Below are 22236 nucleotides of genomic sequence, written 5' to 3'. Positions count from 1 at the left end.
TATTTGCATGCTGAATTACTGTACAATTCTCTACCTGCTCGCTTCTTTCCCCCTTTAGACTGTAAACTCATTGAGGGCAGGAACCACTTACATTCATATTCATCTCTCTGTCCCCAGATAAAGTACTAGACACCAGAGATACAATAGTGAATGAGACTTGATGGGGCACCTGCTCTCAACAGTGTACATTTTGGTAGAGGAGACAAACAAGGAACAAGTAAACAGTAAATAAATGTGATATTAGATGGTCATAAGTGTTTAAGGCAAACCAAAAACAGACTAATTAATATTAGAGTGAGAGTTGGGATGTTGGTTGGGGGAAGGGGTGTTAACTTTATTCTGGATGGTCAGGAAAGACCTCTTTGAAAAAGTGATATATTTTAAGCCGAGCCCTCAGACATTCCAGCTGAGACTTGAGTGAGGAGAAGCCAGTCTCACGCAACCTCAGGAACTGCATTCCATCAAGAGACCCGCACAAGCAACATACATCCCCAGGCAGCGCCTGTATTGGAGGAACTGGAAAAGGACCATTGTGGCTGGAGTGTGAGGTTTAGGGGTGGTGAGAGAGGACACTGTAGAACTAGCATCGTAAGCCACGGGAAGAGTTTTGGATTTAATTTCGCATGCAGTGGAAAACCACGAGAGAGTCATAATCGGGGAAGTGACACCATCTGATTTTCAGTTTAAGAGATCTGATTTGGAGGGCTTCCCTGGTGGCACAGTGGTTGAGAGTCCGCCTGCCGATGCAGGGGACACGGGTTCGTGCCCCGATCTGGGAGGATCCCACATGCCGCGGAGAGGCTGGGCCCGTGAGCCATGGCCGCTGGGCCTGCGCATCCGGAGCCTGTGCTCTGCAGCGGGAGAGGCCACAACAGTGAGAAGCCTGCGTACGGCCAAAAAAAAAAGAGATCTGATTTGGAGATGAACAGACCAGGAATGGACCAGTTAGGAGACTCTGCAGTATTCCAGATGACAGTGATGGTGGCTGGAATGATAACAGCAGATATTAATTACCACATCTAAAATGTAAAAAACTGGAATTGAAAAATTAGAGCAGTTTTAGGTTTTGAGAAAAAATTAATGCCTGGAATATGTGGGAAGTTCTGTTTGGTTAACGGCTAATGCCAACAGGTGGGTTTTTGGCCACCTTCAGATTGACCACTGTTCAGGGGATTGTGCGAATCCCCACCACCAACAATTCCAATTTTTACAGTTTTTTATTTGGAAAAGAAATTATGCTGTTAAATGAGTCCTTTAAAAAAAAATGTTGGGTGTTTGGAGGACTAAGGAATGGAGTTGAGAGGGGAGAGGAGAGACTGTCCTGTTGCTTAAAAAATTAGAATTAAAAAGAGGGTTCCCATGTGCAAGAAAACATTGCTTTATAAACAATGTAAAGACATAAAAGACATTGTGTTGGCAAAACTGTGTAAAAACAATATCTGCTAATTTCACACCCCGTGGGATGAGGGAGTATAAATGTGCTTCAGCTTTAGATAACAGAGCTGTATCCACTGGCCAAGCGGGTTCACAGAGCTTTCGCTTAGTCTCACTGCCACCAGAGGGCTGGCCGGCCAGCCGCCAATAGAGGTGTTAGCAAAACCTACCGATTTCAGGCTTAATCTTTTCACCTACCTTTTCTTTTTCAGTAATGTGTTCATTATTTGCTGAGCATTAGTCTATTCTTCGTCTGCAAATTTTTTTGTTTCTAATGCAGCTTGCTTTGTATGGGTGAGATATGGAACGGCACCAAAATCCGGCACCCTGGAAAGCCAGGGATTTCCACCCTGTGACAAAAGAATGCCGTCTTGACTTCAGAGATTGCCTAATCCCAGCTGTTCTGATAATGTAATTAAGGCTGCCTAATGTCTTTAATTTTGCAACCAGCTTGTGTGAAAAGGAGAATTTGGCACTCTGAAGGCTTAAACACTAAATAGCAATCTCAAGACGCCTAATTAGAATTCTCTGACATTAAGCTAATTGGCGAAACTGTATTTCAGCAGCTTAACTTCTTTATTAATTTTTTTTAGCATTTTCATTGAAAATCAATTGATGAGCTGTCAGCATTTTTTCTTAAATATAATTTGCTCTTTAGTGCTCCTGTCTTAGGCAGGCTGAAAGGCCTCATGCTAGCAATGAAAGGTATTGAATATTATCACCAGCATTCCATCCCTTTTAATCATTTTACTCTTGACCTAAATAATGTGGCTTATTGTGTGACTTGGCCTTATAGCTTCTCACTGCTCTGTGAACTGGAGAACGTTATTTCTCTTACGTTGAAATTTTAAGGGTGGAGAAATTTATTAATGAGGCATTAGTTTTGTTGAGTGTGCTCTTACATTTTACTTGTTTAGTACCGGGGCATTTCCTTGTGCTTGAATCAGGGGTCTACAACAAATTCAGCTAGGATCCAAAAAAACTTTGTCATAATTTGAGACACAAAAGTCTAAGTGTAAGGAACTAATTAAAATAGAGCTGAGCTTTTGTGGTTTAGGTTAAGGGCATTTGCTTCTGTTGAGGATGCTTATTCAAGTTCCTTTTGCCAGTTTACACAGGAAGTTGCTGAAATGGGCTTCTCCATCCCTCTCCTCCCCTGCACCTGCTTCCATTCCCATATTCTTTCTTCCATGAAGGAAACTGCTGGGTCTGAGTGGAAGATAGGATTAAGCTCTCAGAGGAGGAAGTTTTCTTTTTAGAACACTTCTGACATGGTAAATCAAGTTCGGGATCCTGGCTTTCCCATCTGCAAAGTTGATTTTAGTAGGAAAGATGAAGGACTTGTCTACCTTAAGGGGGAAGAGTGTTAAGTAACATTCCACTTAGGAAATGCTTTCTTCAGCAGTGGCTGGAGGAGACTCACTGGTTTTAATGTCTTCATTTTGAGTCAGAAAACTACCAGTGGGTTATAAGCATTCAAGAATAGTGTGAAATTTGGAAAATCTTTAGCTTACAAGATTTCACTGAACTTCAGAATTCCTGTTTAATTGTATAATGGGTGCATATATAATGTCCCCCAATATTACATTACTGTTTGGTTAGGTAGCTTAGATTACAAATATATCCTACTTTTTTCTTCCTCTATAAAGGAAAAAAAAACTAATATAATTAATTTTGCAGGGGAATTTAAGTCGTTGTAATAATATATTTAATTATTGAAGAAGTATGCCTGCTATTTATTTGTCATAAGCCACTTATTTAGTTTTGCAAATTGTATATAAATGGTGTTCTGGTTATATCTGTTTCTGCATTGCATGGCTTAAGACAATCACCATTTTGTTGTATCTCACAATTTTGTGGGTCAGGAGTACAGGCAGGATTTGGCTGTGTGATTCTTCTGTTTCACATGGAGCTCGGTTGGTAGTTGTTCTGCTGGAGGTGGTGGGGTGTCTGGAAGGCTGGGCTAAGCTCAGTCTTGACCATTCCAGTGCTGTGGCATCAGAGTGGCTCAGGACTCCAAGTGAGTTTCACATGCACAAGAGAATCTGCGTGGCCTTAATGACCTGGTCTTAAAAGTCACAGCTTCACTTACTTTACTTTATTGAAAAAAAACTTTATTGAAAAAAGCAGTCACAACCCACACCTGATTTGGGGCAGTAGGGGACATGGGCCACACCTTTCAATGTGTAGTTCAGGGGTCAGCCAGAGAGTTGGGCAAAATTTATATACATAATCTTGGGGTTTTCTCCCAAGATTAAGTTGGTAGTGGATTTGAGGGTGTTGATTTTATTTGTGGTTCTCTCCTTTCTGTGAATTTACTCTCACTTTCCAGCTACCGTGGTGGCTCCGATCTTTTCCCTCTGGTCCTTCAATCCAGTAAAACTGTGGGTCTCTCTCCGAGTTTTAGCTTCGAATGTAGCTTGGACCCTTTTTGTTAATGTGTCCTTCCCTTAGTTGAAAAGCCTTAAAAACAGAAATGCACTTTCGATAAGTGTCAACTTTCCTCCAGTTTCTGCCTGCTTTTACTCTCCAGTGCCTTCGAATAGTTTCAGTATTTTGTCCAGCCCTTATAATTTTTATGAGCAGATGAATCCATCTGATAGGAGCTACTCCATCAATTCTGGAGACAGAACCATCCTAGTCTATTTTTAGACTTTATGATTTGTTTTCCATGGTTACTATGGTTTAATATCATTTATTATATAATTTTTAACATAAAAAGTATAAATAAAATGTCACATATGTAAGCTATGAAGGGGACAAATGAAATCAACACCCTCAAATCCACTACCAACTTAAGTAATTCTTAATAATTGACCATTAATTACCATTTCATTTACTTATATATTTCTTCCTTACTCTGTCTTCTTTTTTCCCCACTATCCTGAATTTGAGTACTTACTATTTTTTTTTTTTTTTTTTTTTTTTTTTCCTTTTGCGGTATGCGGGCCTCTCACTGTTGTGGCCTCCCCCGTCGCGGAGCACAGGCTCCGGACGCGCAGGCTCCGGACGCGCAGGCTCAGCGGCCATGGCTCACGGGCCCAGCCGCTCCGCGGCACATGGGATCCTCCCAGACCGGGGCACGAACCCGCATCCCCTGCATCGGCAGGCGGACTCTCAACCACTTGTGCCACCAGGGAGGCCCTTTACTATTTTTTTATTGCATCATTTATTTAAAAATTTTAAAATAGTTTATTACAATATAAGTTTCACTTTTTTTATTGAAGTATAGTTGATTTACAATGTTGTGTTTCAGATGTACAGCAGAGTGATTCAGTTATATATATGTTTGTGTGTTTGTATGTGTGTATGTAGATTTATATTCTTTTTCAGATTCTTTTCCATTATAGGTTATTACAAGATACTGAATATAGTTCCTTGTGCTATATAGTAGGTCCTTGTTTATCTGTTTTATATAGTGTAGTATGTATCTGTTAATCCTACGCTCCTAATTTATCCTCTTCCCCCTACCCTTTTCCTTTTTGGTAACCATAAGTTTGTTTTCTATGTCTGTGAGTCTGTTTTGTAAATAAGTTCATTTATATCATTTTTTAGATTCCACATAAAAGTGATATCATAAGATATTTATCTTTCTCTGTCTGACTTACTTCACTTAGTATGATAATCACTGTGTCCAACCATGTTGCTTCAAATGGCATTATTTCGTTCTTTTTTATGGCTGAGTAATATTCCATTGTATATATCTACCACATCTTCTTTATCCATTTATCTGTCAATGGACATTTAGGTTGCTTCCGTGTCTTGGCTGTTGTAACTAGTGCAGCAGTGAACATTGGGGTGCATGTATCTTTTCAAATTATAGTTTTCTCAGGATATAGGCCCAGGAGTGAGATTGCTGGATCATGTGGTAAGTCTATTTTTAGTTTTTTAAGGAACCTCCATCCTGTTCTCCATAGTGGCTCTACAAATTTACATTCCCACCAACAGTGTAGGAGGGTTCCCTTTTCTCCACAACCTCTCCAACATTTGTTATTTGTAGACTTTTTAATGATGGCCATTCTGACTGGTGTGAGGTGGTACCTCATTGTAATTTTGATTTGCATTTCTCTAATAGTTAGCAATGTTGAGCATTTTTTCATGTGCCTGTTGGCCATCTGTATGTCTTCTTTGGAGAAATGTCTATTTAGATCTTCTGCCCATTTTTTGATTGAGTTGTTTGTTTTTTTGATATTGAGCTGTATGAGCTGTTTGTCTGTTTTGGAAATAGAGCTCTTGTTGGTCACATTGTTTGCAATATTTTCTCCCATTCTGTAGGTTGTCTTTTCATTTTGCTGATGGTTTCCTTTGCCGTGCAAAAGCTTTTAAATTTAACTAGGTTCAATTTATTTATTTTTGTTTTTATTTCCATTACTCTAGGAGATGGATCCAAAAAAAATTGCTGTGATTTATGTCAAAGAGTGTTCTGCCTATATTTTCCTCTAGAATCCAGTCTTACATTTAGGTCTTTAATCCATTTTGAGTTTTTTTTTTTAATATATAGTGTTAGAGAATGTTTTATTTATTTTTTAAATTAATTTTTATTAGAGTTAGTTGATTTACAATGTTGTGTTCGTTTCTGCTGTACAGCAAAGTGAATCAGTTATACATGTACATATATTCACTCTTTTTTAGATTCTATTGCCATATAGGTCATTACAGAGTATTGAGTAGAGTTTCCTGTGCTATGCAGTAAGTTCTTATTAGTTGTCTCTTTTTTTTAAAAATTTTTATTGGGGTACAATTGATTTACAATGTTGTGTTAGTTTCAATCTCTTTTATATATAGTAGTGTGTGTATGTCAATCCCAGTCTCCCAGTTTATCACTCTCCACAACCCTTTCCCCTTAGTAACCATAAGTTTGTTTTCTACATCTGTGACTCTATTTCTGTTTTGTAAATAGGTTAATTTATACCATTTTTTTAGATTCCACATATGTCATACTGAGTGAGGTAAGTCAAAGACAAGTATCATATGATATTACTTACATGTAGAATGTTTTGATTTCATTCTTTTACATGTAGCTGTCCAGTTTTCCCAGCACCACTTAATGAAAAGACTGTCTTTTCTCCATTGTGTATTCTTGCCTCCTTTGTCATAGATTAGTTGACCATAAGTTCGTGGGTTTATTTCTGGGCTTTCTATCCTGTTCCATTGATCTATGTGTCTGTTTTTGTGCCAGTACCATACTGTTTTGATTCCTGTAGCTTTGTAGTATAGTCTGAAGTCAGGGAGCGTGATTCCTCCAGCTCCGTTCTTCTTTCTCAAGATCGTTTTGGCTATCTGGGGTCTTTTGTGTTTCCATACAAGTTTTAAAATTATTTGTCCTAGGTCTGTGAAAAATGCCATTGGTAATTTGATAGGGATTGCATTGAATCTACAGATTGCCTTGGGTAGTATGGTCATTTTAACAATATTTGATTCTTCCAATCCAAGAACTTGGAATTATTTTTGAGTTTTTGAGCTTTATAAAAATAGATTCATATCATATATGTTCTTCTGCAACTTTTTTCTTCATTTAACATTGTTTTAAAGATTCATCTATATTGTTTCATGCCACTGTATTTCACTTTCATTTTTGTATTCAATTGTGTAAAGATATGATACATATGATAAATATCCCTTTATCCATCCTACTTATCAAGACCTTTGTATGACTTCCCTTTTTTAAAAAAAAAGAACATTTTTATTCATATCTTCTGGTGCCTACATGACAGAGTTTCTACAAATAGGATTACCCAGTCATGGAATCAAGTTAAATCTTCAACTTGACTGGAGAGTGTCAAACTAGTTTCCCAAGTATTTGAACACTGCACTGTACATAAGTCCTGATGGTCTCCATCCTATGACTTAGTGTTGAAATTAAACACTTTTGTCTGATCTAGTGGGTGCACAGTACCATCTCCTGGTGGGCTTAATTTGCATTTCCTTCATTACTAATGAGGTTAAGCCTCTTTTTCATATGCTTATTGACCATTCCTGTTTTTTCTTAAATGTCTTTTGGGTTGTTTTTATTTTCCTTATTGGTTTTAAGATTTTTTTGGTGTTCTTTGGATCCAGTTTTTTGTCAGTTACATGTGTTGCTGGTATCTTCTCCCAGTCTGGATTTTTTTTTTTTTTAATTTATGGTATCTCTTAATTCTAGAAGTTTGTAATTTTAATTTGTCAACCCTTTCTTCTTTTTAATAGTTAGTACTCTTTATATTTTAAACTTATGCCTTTGGTATTTGTTCTTTAGTCTATCTGGAATGGATTTTTAGGTATGGAATGAAGTAAGGAATGCAGTTTCATTTGTTTCTGAAATGAATAACTGGTTGTCCTAGCACCATTTGTTTGTAGTCTTTCATTTACTTACTGATCTGAAATGCCATATCTGTCATATGACAAATTTTAATATATGTGTTGTTTGTTTCTGGACTTTTTTTTCTGTACACTGGTCAGTTTATCTATATGTTAATCAGTCCATTTGCCTTCTTTTTCAGGAGTTTCTTGGCTATTTTAGGGTCTTAGCTTTTCCAGATAAATTTTAGAGTTAGCCTCAATTTTCATTAAAAACCTGGGGATTTTGATTAGAGTTGCAGTGGAATTGTAGATCAATTTGGGGAAAATTAGTAATCTTAAAATGGTCTTCTCATCCAGAATATTTTCTTCATTTATTTAGGTCACTGGTCAATGAAATCTCAGTCTGGGAATGACTGGTCTAAATTAAAAATCTGTGAATGCAGGGATTGTCATCTTTGCTCTTATTCCCAACACCAAGCATAGTGATAAGCACATATATCAATAAAAGTACATGTTTATCAAGTTGAATTTTAAAATATATTTTTTTCAGTTTTAAGCAGTTTCTCCATCTTTTTTTAAACAAAGTTTAATAAGGACCTACAACTTAGTAAATAAGCTAGTAATGCATTTTGAAAGTTCACCATATACTTTTTTTTCCTTTAGCTTTTGTCTCTTCTTTTTGAAGATTTGTTCAAAAAATTTAATTCTGAAATGAAGAAAATTGCAGACCAGGTGATTCCTAAGCAAAGAGCAGCCCAGTTTGATGTCGTGAAACACATGCGTCAGGACCAGATTACCAATGGCATGGTGAATGCCATTTCAACCGTAAGTCTTCAGTCATTTGGGTAGAGTTTTGTAACTTATTTGTAAATCTGTTCAGTGGGAAATTTAAAGTACTGATACTTTGAGAATCTAGGTGAAAAAAATATATATATATTTAAGTCATAAATTTTCTACTTTGAAAGATAGTCTACAGTTTAAATCAGTAGGAATTTTACTACTATATGACTTCATTGCCAAATTATAGTTCCTGTTATATGAGACAATAAGAAAATAGATATACTTTTACATAAAGGAAAAATCTTTTTAACCGTTAATAACCATTCTTTCAAGGGATACTTTTCCCCATTTTCTTCTGTCATAAAACTGATATATTACAAGTAGGTTTATTAATGACAACGTTTGTCCAAAACAGTACAAAATGTTTCATTTCACTGTAGGTTTATATTCCTCAAAGAGCTATCAGCTGTTCTCACGTGAGTGATGAATTCAGGCCTTACCAGCTGCTGTGTGTTCAGGGCCTCCGGCTGTTCATAAAGGGTTATCAGATAGGTTTTTGCTCCCTTTCTTAAAGCGTACATCTATAGGTCTATCTGATAAAGTCTTGTTCACGTTTTGTATGCCAGACATAAAATTAGTTTTATGGATGGGATTTGGTCCCAACAAAAGAATAATATAGTGTAGCACGTGGGCTCCCTTAACAATGAAAGAATTAGTGGTCGACTTGCTGCCCTCCTTGACTTGAGAAATTTGCAGTGGGTCTGTTTGAGCAGCCCTCTCCGTGACAGCTCCATCTAGACCTGAGGGGAGCCTGGCCTTTGTGCCTCTTTAGGCCCCTCACACTCCTGTGGCCCAAACTTGTCTGGAAGTAGATTCCTGAATATTTGAAGAGAAGTCTCCAAAGAGCACTTGACACACTTCTGTTAGAATGACCTTTCTTTGCTTTTGACCCATGATTTTCAGGTCAGAATAGCTGTTTTGAGTAGTTGTTTTGCCCCTAAGTGATACCACTTTACGTCTGGGAGCAGACTGCTTATTAGGAAAATCAGTAGTAGGCCTTGTCACAGGTGAACCCCAATCTGTAGACAACCAGAAAAAGATCAACTTCTAAAATTGTGATTGTTGTCATATGTAGACTATTTTCAACAAATAAATTTTCTCAGAGGAGCAGTTGTAGACCCTTTGTCTGTTTCTCCTCTCCCTTTTTAAAACTCCTGGAAAACATTGGAACAGATTATCTTGCTGAACATCTCGGCTTCACTCCCCATCTACTTCCTATTTGCCAGCAGCGGCTGTCTTAGTTGAATTCTGCGCTGAATATTTATTTATTTATTTATCTTCCTTGTGGTCATAAGTCAGTTTACTAGGTTCATTCTCATTCAAAGAATAAAAGGAGTTAACTGAACAAGCAATATAAGAAGTTAACTTGTGGGATCAGTGTGTTTGCTCCATTTCTTTGCTTTGTAATACATCGAGTTTCTTCCTAGGTTTTAGCTTTTTTCCACTCTATCAAAAACTCAAGTTTCTGAAGTGATAGATCTTCACTGAAATAATGCTTAAACTTTAATTTGTGAGGAGCTCCCCTGACGTCAGATATTTAAATTCAAACAGATAAGTTTTTCTACTGTGAGGGGTTTTAATCTGGGATCCGTGAGTCCTTCCTTGAAATTGAAGGCAAATTTTGTGTTTGTGGTCCTATGTGCATTTTTCTCGAGAATAGTCATAGCTTTCATCAGATTATCAAAAAAATGAAGAACCACTGTTTAGCAGATGTAATTTTTTCCCTTTGAATCAGAAAGATCATTGAATCAATCACTTTTTGACATTTTGTTTTCTACTTTGCTTTTTCTCTGCATACTATTTTCTATTAATTCACGTTACCATGAGTTGAAAACTTAATGATTCCTAACCTTAATCTTGAATTATCCTTGAGAATATTTAATATGTACAATTAATACCACTATAAAATAATATATTTAATATATTTCAGTACTTTTAAAGCATAGGAGATAAGGTAAATTTAATATTTAAAATTTATTTCATATGAATCTATTTTAAGATTGACATGGTAGCCAAAGAAGGTATATAATATTTATTAATATAAATATATGTGCAACTTTTAGCCTTGATTAAGAAGCCTATAATTATTCATTTTCCCTGATAACTGCTATTAGAGTCTTTTTTCTATTGCTATATTTTCCTCTCATTAAAACTAATTTTGGAAGACATCCAGATAATGGCACATTGCAACATGAAATTATCTCTTTGAGCTTCAAGCTAGTTTTACCTTAAATGTGTGTAGAAACTGCTAGTGTTCTATTAGTTAGCTTATTGCTTCCAGTGGAAATCTTTGGTTGAACTGGCTTGTTCAGAATATAATTAGTTCTTCAGAAAATACCCACTCTGATGTGATAATGTTGATACGTTGTAGCATTCCGAGGTGGTTGCTAGATACAGGTAATATTCATTAAATTCCTAGAAAACCCCGGTGAGTAACTTGGCTAAATTTTAATTGTGACATTTCGATTTCTGAATATATATCATGGCTCTAATTTCACAAACAAGCAGTTCCTATGCTGAGCCTCTCCGAGTGACTGCAGAGTATCAGGCCACATGAACGGATCAGGGGTAGTCTCATGTCTTTCCTCTCCCTTCAGGGAAATTGGTCTCTGAAGAGATTTAAAATGGATCGCCAGGGTGTGACTCAGGTGCTCTCTCGCTTGTCATATATATCCGCACTGGGCATGATGACAAGAATCTCTTCCCAGTTTGAAAAAACAAGAAAAGTGAGTGGTCCTCGATCCCTCCAGCCGTCTCAGTGGGGAATGCTCTGCCCTTCGGACACTCCTGAAGGAGAGGTAAGGTCCCCAGGGAGTCTCTGCTGTGTCAGAGGTCGTGCCTGTTGGTGATGCTCTGCTGCTTCTCCCGTTCCCTCAGGCTGTATCCTTTTTGGGGTCAGCCACGTATCTGGCAGAGAAATGTTGATGCAGCCATCAGAATGTCATCAGTATCATTCCCAAACAGTACCTACAGAAGTCTTTGATTTATTATCTCACCTAAATAGAAATATTGTCCAAATTTTCTTGCTTGCTTTAGTTTATCCCAAGAGTCAAACCAGGCAATGAAGAGGGGATAAGAATATGAAGGAAAATTAAGAGACCCATCACCTTTGCTCACAAGGAGCTCTTTTTAAGCAACTCCTTATTTTCTGTGGCTGTACTTAGAGGACGTCAGAGTCACAGTTGCAGCCAACTAGGAGCACACAGTCCAAGACCTAAGTTGGATTCCAACTCACTTATATAGGAAACATAAGCAGTTACCTGAACACTAAACCAAGGAGTTTAAATTGGTTTACATCTATAGCACCCACTATTTCCTGTGTTGTGGCCCTTTCTACTTCATGTTAACCACTGTTGGTTTCACTTGATTTTATGCCTTCTAAATTGTAAAATTCTGGATGAAGGAACCATGTTAGGTTCACCATTGTATCCCAAGCTCCTAGCCCAGAGCCTCATTCAAACTAAAGGCCCCGTAAATATATGCTGAGTGAATAAATAAGTTAAATATGACAGGTAAAAGATATATGTTCCAAAGTGTAGGAATTAGTTATGACTTGGGAGAGGTGAAAAATACAAGTCCATACAGGGTTATAATTTTTAGAAATTATCATTCTTCTCCTGATTTATCTTAAACCATATGGAAATTCACATGAAAATTGTGCAGCTTGTCAAATTTGCATAACTTATACATCTTGAGTTTTGGAACACTAAATTTCCCAGAGATTGCTTCAGCTAATCTAGATGAAGTACCTGTTCTGTGCATCACTACAGCAGATGGTTTCTAAGATTGAAGATGTAATCTTTACATGTCACATGTGTCTCAAGTGTTTTTGTTTTTTTTCTTAATTTGCCGTATTTCGTCCTTGTTTATATGTTTGCTTTAGATTTTTTCCCTCTGGTTGTATAGAAGTTTAAGAATATTTTTTTCATTTCCTTCTTACTTTGAAATAATTTCAGACATACAAAAAAAGTTGCAAAAATAGTGGAAAGAATTTCCATGATCCTTCACCTAGATTCCCCAAATGTGACATCTTATGTAACTATAGCAGTTATCAACCTCATAGCCCCAGTTATCAACTTTCATAACCCTAGTTATGAAATTAACACTAATAACAGTATTGTAATCTGTAGACCTGATTCAGATTTTGCCAGTTGCCCCACTGTCTTTTTTTGATCCAGGATTGCTCTCAGTTGTTGAGTCTCCTTAGCCTCTTAATCTGGAGCGGTTCTTCACTCTTTGTCTTTTATGACCAAGAAGCTTGGAGAGTACCGGCCAGTTATTTTGCAGACTCTTTCTCATTTCAGGCCAGCAGTTTTATATTTTTATGTATTCACAATTATCAGTGTTTTCCTTTACTATTTTTATACAATGTCATCTTAATGACTGTGGTGTTCTGTTGTCAGGGAATAGCAATTTAGGTAATTGGTTTCTTTGGGGAGGGGACATTTATAATGCCATCATTATTTCCAGTTCAAATAGTACTGTGCTGAGCATGTCTGTGGCTAAATCTACGTTTATATCCTTGCTTTCTAGTTCAGGATAAATTCCTCTGGAATAAGGGGTAGGTATATCCTTAAGGCTTTGTATGAATCTCCAAAGTGTTCCCTACGAGGCTGTACTTCTTTGCCTTGTCACCAGTGGAGTGGTGAGCTATTTTCAGACACAAACTGTACTTTGTGTTACTCATGTTCATTCTTAGAAATGACTGTCTTTTGTTTATTAGGCATGTGGTTTGGTTAAAAACTTGGCCCTTATGACGCACATCACAACTGACATGGAAGATGGACCCATTGTTAAATTAGCCAGTAACCTGGGAGTAGAAGATGTGAATTTATTATGTGGGGAAGAGCTGTCTTACCCAAATGTGTTTCTTGTCTTTCTTAATGGTGAGTATATTATGGAGACATGTTGATCCAAAACAGTCTGTGGGGAGGGGGAGGGAATCGACTATTATCCATGTATATAGAGCACAAATATACTTTAATTCTGCAGTCAAATTCTCTGCCACTGAGCTGTACCCCCTGAGTATACTTTAATTCTGGACCCAGGTTGACTTTAATTGAAAGGTAGAAAAAATGGTAACAGAAACAGTTATTCCATTGGCTGAGTGATCCAGGTTCTGAGAAAATACAGCTATCAGAGCTAAAGGGTAATGGTGCAGAGACCATTTGCTTTCTACCCTTTGACAGCTGGCAGCGTATCCACAGTGGAATGAGGCTCAATATGGTATCTTTAAGTTCAAGTTAAATATGTGAGACGTTCTGCAGAAATAATCAGATGGGCCCTTATAGTGAGACGACTTGTATTCAGCCACTGAGTGAGTGATTGTCAGCAGCCTCTGGCGAGAGGGTCCCTTTCCTTCAGCTTCTGCTCCAGTTGCTTCTCTCATACCCCTTCCCACCCACTTCAGAGTCCTCCAGAGATGCTGCAGCAGGTGTGGCTTGGTGGCCTGGGTGCCTGTCCCCTCACAGGTGTGCTGCATGTGCTCGTCCTGGCCTCAGCCCCCATGCTCTTCTCCCCCTTCTTCCTCCTCTGGGAGGCTTTCACCATTTCCCGCGTGGGCTGGTGAGAAGGAAAACAGGGCTGTTGGCTGCCTGCCTGGCTCAGTGAATTCTGGCAGCTAACGCTGAGTGAGTCCTTACTCTGGGTACTCACCCAGTACCTCTCTAAATCCTCACAATAACCCTGGGAGCCAAAAGCCATTTTCCTCATTTCTCAGGTGATGACAACAAAACAGGTTTAAAAATAGCAGTTACTAGGTGCTATGTCCAGTTCTAAGTGCTTTCCATGAGATCAGCTCATTTAATCCTCACATCGACCCTGTAGAAGTGGTAGAGCCAGTGTTCAGACCCAGGGGTCTGGACCCGAGTTCATGTCCCTGCACGGTGCTGACAGACGAGGAGACTGAGGCTGACTTCACCAGTGTTATGCAGCCAGGGTGTGGTAGGCCTGGCCCTGGACTCCGGTCCCCACGCCGGGCTGCCCTTGACCACTCCACTCTGCTGCTCCCTCCAGCCTTGTGGACTGGTTGCAGGCTTAATAACGTACTTCCAAATGACTGCTCAGTGCTGCTTATTGTTTTTATTGAGTAGATATTTTGAATCCCATTAGATTTATTTTTTATTTCGGTCTCGAATATTCTTACTTCTTTCTGCTTAGGTAACATCCTGGGTGTCATTCGAGACCACAAGAAGCTGGTGAATACATTTCGACTGATGCGAAGAGCAGGATATATCAATGAATTTGTTTCCATCTCAACGAATCTGACAGATCGGTGTGTCTATATTTCCTCTGATGGAGGAAGGCTGTGCAGGTAGATGTGGCTAGAAAGAGTTGTTAAGATCTCTTTATGTTTGCTTTTGAAAGAAATGGACTTGTTTTTATTTTTGAAGCTGCTTTAACCTCTTTCATTGTTAAGATAAATTTAATTCACTTAGCAAACACCTCATGAATATGCATACTGGCTACTGGGGATTCAAAGATTAATGGGAGTCAGTCTCTGCCCTCAGAGAACTCAGTCCGCTGGGAAAGGCAGAAATAATTAGTAATAACAGCCAACTCTGCGAGTAATAAGTGCTAGCCATTATTTATTATCTGAATAGATGTATTATGTGTAAGGCTTTAACTACATTCAACGCTATAAGGTTGGATTATTATTTTCATTTAACAAATGAGGTACTGGGGTTTAGTGAGACTAAGTAAATTACCCAAAGCCAGATAGTGGTGGAGTCTGTTTTTCACCCAGAAGTCCTTAGAATTCATTTGACTCCAACAGTCCTGACTTTACCCACTATATTCTGTTGTTATGAACTGACCTTTAAAGGATGAGTAGGATTGCTTTAAAGGATAAAGGAGGAAAGGAGAAAGGCTAAGGAATAGCAAGAATAAGAAACACAGAAGCATGAAGAGATACCATAACATTAGATCTGGTAGAGAAGTAGGTGCCTTATATTCATTCCGCACATATTTAGGGCCTATTTTGTACAGGTGCTGTGTAGGAGGTGGCTTTACGAAGATGAACATGACATGGTATCTGGTCCTTTGGGGACAGTCAGGGACTTCAGCTGAGGATGTCACCTTGTTTCATAGGCCTTCACTTGATTCACCAAAGTCTTTCTTTGTGGACCTCAGGTAGTATGAGGGCACAAGTCAGTGAGCTGGCAGCGGTTAGAGTGGTGGCAAGACCTTGGACGTCTGCCCAGCGGGGAGAGTGGACTGCCAGTGTCTGGGTCTGTCTGGCATCCTTGTTTCCTTCCAGTTACCCTCCTCATTCTCCTTTGAGGATTGCCCTTCCCCACTGGCAGTCTTCTTGGGACGGTCAGTCAGGTGCTCTCTCCTGCTCAGCCAAAGGTCAGGCGGCTGACCCAAGCCAGGCCAGTCAGACTGTCTCTTCAGAGAGTTTGAATCCCAAAGAGAATAGCTCAAGGGCAGAAGTGGTTGGAACAGATTCATCCTGGCACCGATGCATACAAGAGACTGCTCATTACCCCTGCCTTTCTGGATCCTTGGGACTGTTCTAGCTCCTTTTCTTTCTGAGGCTGAGCATTGCACCTTTTTTCTTTGATTCTTATCCTTCTAGTAAATTCTTAGCCTTTTGGTAAATTCCTTAAATTTTTCTTCTTATTTTTTTAGTAAATCCCATCTTTGCTTAAATCTGCCAGAGTTGGTTCCTATTCTTTGCAACCAAAGAGCCCTAACTGATGCTATACCTGTGTTTGAATCCTAGTGTCCCACTTACTGACTTGTGTGACTCTGAGTTTATTACTTAAGTCTCTGGGCCTTGATTTCCTCAGCTGTAAATATGTAAATAACAGTGCCTCCCTAGGATTGATATAAGGTCTGGTAAGTGCCTTGTAGGGTGCCAGGCAAACACTGGATGCTTATTTATAGCTATTAACATGGTCCAATTAAGGGTGGGGAAAACACTGACATTTTCCAGCTTACCCTTTTTTAGGATTTTTCTTTTTCATTACATCCCATATAATATGGCATAGCCTAAAAGAAAACTAGTTCTTTTTTTTTTTAGAAGTGATTGTATAATGACACAACATAGATCTGGCAGGAAGAATTAGTAGAATTCATTGAGTAAACTGAAAGGTAACTGAGGTGGCCAAGTGTGGTCCCCTCCCTCTCCTACCCCTGCTCTGCCATCACTTCTCAGCCTCTTAAGCTGAGCTAAACTGCAGCCCCGAATGAGGGAGGCTGCAGGGTCTCTGCTTCCCTGCCAAGGGGCAGCCAGGAGTTTGAGGCAGTGTTGAGTCCCATGAAGAGTTCACCCGTTCACTTTCCAGCAGCTTGTACCCCCTTTTGTCATTGTGCAGCTCCTCTTCTTAACTTTAAAAGTGCTCATTAGTCCTCAAATAGTTATTTGGACTTGAGGGTGGCGCGCACGAGTGTCTGCTGGTTACTTGCTCCTCTCTGTAAGAGCTGCTTGTCCAAATAGCAACAGCCCTTGACGTTTCGTGCCGCGTGCCGTCCTTTGTGTCGGGTGTTTCCTCGTGGTGGCGAAGCCCTCAGAGGCAGATCACCACTGACAGTTACAGGTTAATCTACCAGAACGTGTGGACCAAAGCTCTCTACCTTACGCCCATTACATCACTAAAAATCCCAAAGTGAAAAAGCTATATTCCCTGCAAACTCATACCAACTCTTTGGTTGTGTGTAGCTTTAAGTACCCTGCTAGAGTAGCCCAGGGATGTTTATCCTAAAGCAAACCACTCTAGACAGCTGGTAGTCATCAGACCTTCACTACAAAATGCCATTGTTTTCCTTGGTGATGGTTCTCTGCCTGCTGACCTCTCCATATTCCCAGTATGAAATCAGGAGATGCTTTTGGTATGATGGATGCATTTAAAAAAATATGATGATTAAAAAAATATGATATTAAAGGTATTAAAGGTTTTGTTTTGTTTTTCTAGACTTTATTGAGTATCATTTCATACTGCTTTCTCATTCAGAACCAAGTATTTCCAAAGATACTTGGAGAAAGGACTGTGTGTTCATACATGTATATGTGCACACATGAGCTGGTGTGTGCGTGTGCGCATGTGTGTGCATGTGTATGTGAGAAAGAGAAAATAGGCCCCTGTGCACTCACCTTGTAAAAAATACCTGGTGTCCTCAAGCACTCCAGAAATAAGTTTGATCATATCTACCGCTTCCCTCATTTCACTATAGTACACTTACTGATTTAATTCTTTTGTTGAAGTACTGTAAATCTGTTTTGTTTTTTGTTTTTTTTTTCTGTTTTTCTATTCCAGACCCTATATAATTGTTAAGAAACAGAAGGCTGCAGTCACAAATAAGCATATGGAAGAGCTGGCTCAGGGGTACAGGTAAATAGGCAAAAGCAAAAGTCCTCAGTCTCCTTAATACTCATTTATATGATCTAAACAGAAGTAATATTATTTGACCTGAGCTTTTAAGAAAAGTATTACATATTTTCATTTTTAGTCTCTTAATTCCTCTCTACCCGCTATATCAACCTGTTAAAAACCTGTTCTTTTCTATGTGAACTTGCTTGAACATTGTAAAATATTTATCAATTTAGATCATGAGGATTACAGAGTCTTGGTGTAAATTAGCACACTCTTCAGTGTTTCTAGGGCGAGAAGGATATGTTGATGTAGACATCTGACGTACTGTGGGTCTCTCATCATATGGGGTTTTTTAAGTCATAGAAGGTATTTTTTAGAAGTGGGACCAGATTGACAAGAGTCACAGATGTTTTACTGTTTCTATTTTGGTGATTTGTGATAACTCTATGATCTAAGAATAATGTGTTTCAAATATCCCAATGTATTGATACTTTTTGGGAGAGAAAGATGCTTTGGGCCTAAATGAAAGCATGTATCTTCCACTGTTGCATATAAAATACTGCAGTAAAATGCTTTTTAACAATATCCATTTCACCAATATTTTCCCAGGAATTTTGAAGATTTCTTGCATGAGAGTCTGGTTGAATATCTAGATGTGAATGAAGAAAATGACTGTAACATTGCACTCTATGAACATACGATTAATAAGTAAGTAACAACCATAATTAAAACCTGTTCTGGGCTTCCCTGGTGGTGCAATGGTTGAGAGTCCGCCTGCCGATGCAGCGGATATGGGTTCGTGCCCTGGTCCGGGAAGATCCCACATGCCGCGGAGCGGCTGGGCCCGTGAGCCATGGCCACTGCAATGGGAGAGGCCACAACAGTGAGAGGCCTGCGTACAGGAAAAAAAAAAACAAAAAACTGTTCTAATGATAGACACTACCTTCTTTTTTCATTTCATCTTCAATTCTATTGTGTATTCTTAGTAGGAACTGTTAGAAGTATACTGTTTTATAAGGAAGCATAACCCATAGTTTATCCCAGGAGTATCACAAAACTGCTAACGAATCATCTTTAGATTTAATTATCCTTCCTTTTCATTTTACACTCGCTGTACATTTCTTAAAAGGAATTGCTTCTCTGATTTTAATATTCGATTACTGCCAAAATTAAACTAATGAATGAGGCTACATAATGGTGTATTTATCTGTTCCAGGGTTGATTTTGTCAGTGGATGTCTGAATTCCTGTTGTCAATGCAGGAATTCCCTACCTTGTATGTTGTAAAGATATCTCTAAACTTATGTGCAATATAGACATGAAATGGTGATATGTTCACAGTGTTTCTTCTAGAACAGCGATATTTTTAGAAACATCTTTGATCCATTTGGAATACATTATAGGACATTTATATAACTTGCTGTCTGATGCATGTGGCTGAGGTACCACTTACCTGAAATTAGAATTTTTGCAATTATGCTATTAAATGGTTAGGGAGTTTAATACCGCCACCTGATAACTATTTATGTCTTCAGTCAGGAAAGTAGTTTTCTGTTTTCCACTACCAGATGAGATATACTACTTTATTTTTCTCTTACTGTAATTTAATAAATAATGCTTTTCAGGAGAATTGTTATTCCTTAAAGGTATGAATCTCTCAAAGTACTATTTTTATACCCCTCGTTTAAAGATTGACTGGAGAATTATATAGTAACCCCACAAATAACGATTCCATCCTGGTTATTCAAGCCAGAAACCTCAGTTTCAGCTTTGACTCCTCTTCCCCTCTACACCCACATCTAATCTCTTAGCATACCATGTGGACTTTCAAAGTATACCCGGAATCTGAGCTCTTTTCACCACCTCCTCCTACTGCCCTACTGCAGGCCACTGCCATTGCTTGTCTGGATCCTTGCAAAAGGCTTCTGACTAGTTTTGCACTTGTTCCCATATAGTCTGTTCTTCATAGATCAGAATGGTCTCGTCACTTCTCTTCTCAAACCACGCCCCCAGCCCCACCCCACCCAGTGGCTTTCCATCTCCCTCTGAAGTCCTTACAGAGGCCTTCAGGTTCCTACAAGGAAGCTATGGCTGCAGCGTCATCTCCTCCCTCTCCCCTCTCACTGTGTTTTAACCACACTGGCCTCTTCTTCATGCTCCTGCCCCAGCCCCTCTGCCCTGGCTGTGCCCTCCACCTGGAACGCTGTCACCTATCTGCATGGCTCACTCCTTCACATCCTCCAGGTCTTCACTCAGGTACCACCTTCTCAGCGAGTTTCCCTGACCACCCTATTTAAAGTAGAAATCCCTCCTCTGACCACCCCTCTTAGCTGCTTTATTTTTCTAGTGCTTAAATCTTAAAATCTGTAAAACGTGTATTTTATTGATGCATCTGTGTATTGTCTATCTCCCGCCACTAGAAGCTTCATGAAGGCAGGGATTTTTCTCTCTTTTGTTCACTGCCATAAAGGAATATAACTATCAGTATCACCCAATCACCATGCTATCCCATACATCAAATTAATTTATTTTAAAAATAAGAAAAAATTGGTATTAATTCATACTTATGACATTTGTTAAAATGTAGAAGTGCATAAAGTAATTCCCCATCCTGCCAAACTCCACCCTCCAGAAGTAACCAGTGCAAATGGTTTAATATGTACTCTTCTAGATTTTTTTCTAAGTGAAGGCAAACATACATACATTTTGCAATTATTTTTCAGTGTCTTGATTTTTTAACTTAATGTAATTAACATTATCAAATCCTGGATATTTTTCCACATTAATGTATGTATATATATATTTTTATATATATATATATATATATATATAATTTTAATTGTTTTTTATTACATTGTCTGACTACATATAGATAACTTATTTAATTGTTCCCCTATTGATGACTATTTAGGCTGTTTCCAGTTTTTTCACTATTGCAAGCAAAAGGTCACTTAGTCTTAATTTGAGCTAAATTTAAGGCCCTTATGCATAGTGAACAGGAAGTCTCCTGTTTCCTGTTCAGGATAGAAACTTAGGGTGGTTATAATTTTGAATAATAATATTCCTCTCTGTTTTGTAAAATTCGAATCCAGACTTTCACAAAGTTTGCACTTTCAATAATTATTAGATAGTAGGATAGTGTATGATCTTATGTATGTTGTTGTCATGAAAAGAGAAGAAACTTCGATCTTTACCTTCTTCATTTTCAGCTTACCCCAATCTTTACATTGGAAAAAGTAGTATTGCCAATTTGCATTGGTCAAATTGGCAATATATAAACAGAACAGTACATTTTAAACAAACTGTTTGATTCTAGGCTATAAAATGTCACTATAAGCTGTTTCTCTGTAAAAAACAGAAACAAAGAAAACAAAACCTAGAGCCCCTTCCCTCTCTGCTGACAAAGGCCTAAAGTGACTGAGAGGATTGAGGTTCTGCGAGGTCATAAGGTCAGAATTATATTCTTCAAACCAAGAACTACATGGAAAGCATCCTCTCTAACCAAACGAGGGACACAATTCAATACATGTGTAATGAAAAGCAAATAGATGGATAGCTGGATAAGTGGGAGATCTTTTGCCATGTACATTGCAACTAATTTTCCATGATGTGTTGGGTTATCTTGGAAATCACTTCTCTTCAGAAGTACTGTAGTGCTTGCTTCGGCAGCACATATACTAAAATTGGAACGATTCAGAGAAGATTAGCATGGGCCCTGTGCAAGGATGACGTGCAAATTCGTGAAGCGTTCCATATTTTTAAAAGATGAACATAAGACGGATAATTATTAATCTATTTCAATTTCACCAATCACATAAAAAAGAAGAAACATCTTCTTTGGAAAATTATGAAATAGTAAATAAGAACATCTCATTATATACCTATGAAGTATTATGTTGATATATAATGTATATTTAAATTGTAATACAAATGTAAGAGATGTTATGGTAAATCAGATCCTCTCAATTTGTTGATTTCAGTGGAATTTGTTACAATTATTTTGTATTTCAACTTGACTATCAAGAATAAAAAAAAAAGGTAGGTCATTTGGCTGAGAGATAAAAAAAGAAGTACTGTAAACTGTTGAAATTACGATTAAAGTTATGCTTCAGAAACACTTGAGGAAGGGACAGAAGGTCATTGGAGACCACAGATCCTGGATGTGAGATCTGTTCCTTTCAGCAGGACCTAAAGGCAGTCTGGCTGCCCTTTCCCCTTCAGATAGCTGAGTTGCTTTATCATTTAGCCCAAACTGAGTTTTCTGCAAAAACATATTACGAAAGTAACCAAGATTCTAATATCTACTAGGTCAAGTCTTACTTTGTGTCCCGTATCTATAAAAACATAATGCAAGTCACCATATAACT

At 38.3% G+C, this 22236-nt stretch overlaps 1 protein-coding gene and 1 non-coding gene across 3 annotated transcripts in view; both read left to right on the top strand.

Annotated features, from left to right (window-relative positions):
• Positions 1–22236, top strand: part of POLR3B (RNA polymerase III subunit B) — a 113642-nt gene that overhangs the window by 43611 nt on the left and 47795 nt on the right. For both annotated transcript variants that reach the window (XM_060113129.1, XM_060113130.1), the window contains exons 13-18: positions 8377–8538; positions 11151–11351; positions 13277–13439; positions 14713–14866; positions 17814–17888; positions 18480–18578. In XM_060113129.1, the coding sequence (XP_059969112.1) occupies positions 8377–8538; positions 11151–11351; positions 13277–13439; positions 14713–14866; positions 17814–17888; positions 18480–18578 (854 nt within the window). The remainder of the gene's footprint in view (positions 1–8376; positions 8539–11150; positions 11352–13276; positions 13440–14712; positions 14867–17813; positions 17889–18479; positions 18579–22236) is intronic.
• Positions 21523–21629, top strand: LOC132499690 (U6 spliceosomal RNA). The gene has a single exon (XR_009533919.1). It is a non-coding gene; the product is annotated as a U6 spliceosomal RNA (small nuclear RNA).

The sequence above is a fragment of the Mesoplodon densirostris genome, chromosome 11 (assembly GCF_025265405.1).
Source record: "Mesoplodon densirostris isolate mMesDen1 chromosome 11, mMesDen1 primary haplotype, whole genome shotgun sequence".
Lineage (NCBI taxonomy): Eukaryota > Metazoa > Chordata > Mammalia > Artiodactyla > Ziphiidae > Mesoplodon > Mesoplodon densirostris.
Note: the sequence above shows the minus strand (reverse complement) of the source record. Positions and strands in the feature narration are given on the sequence as shown.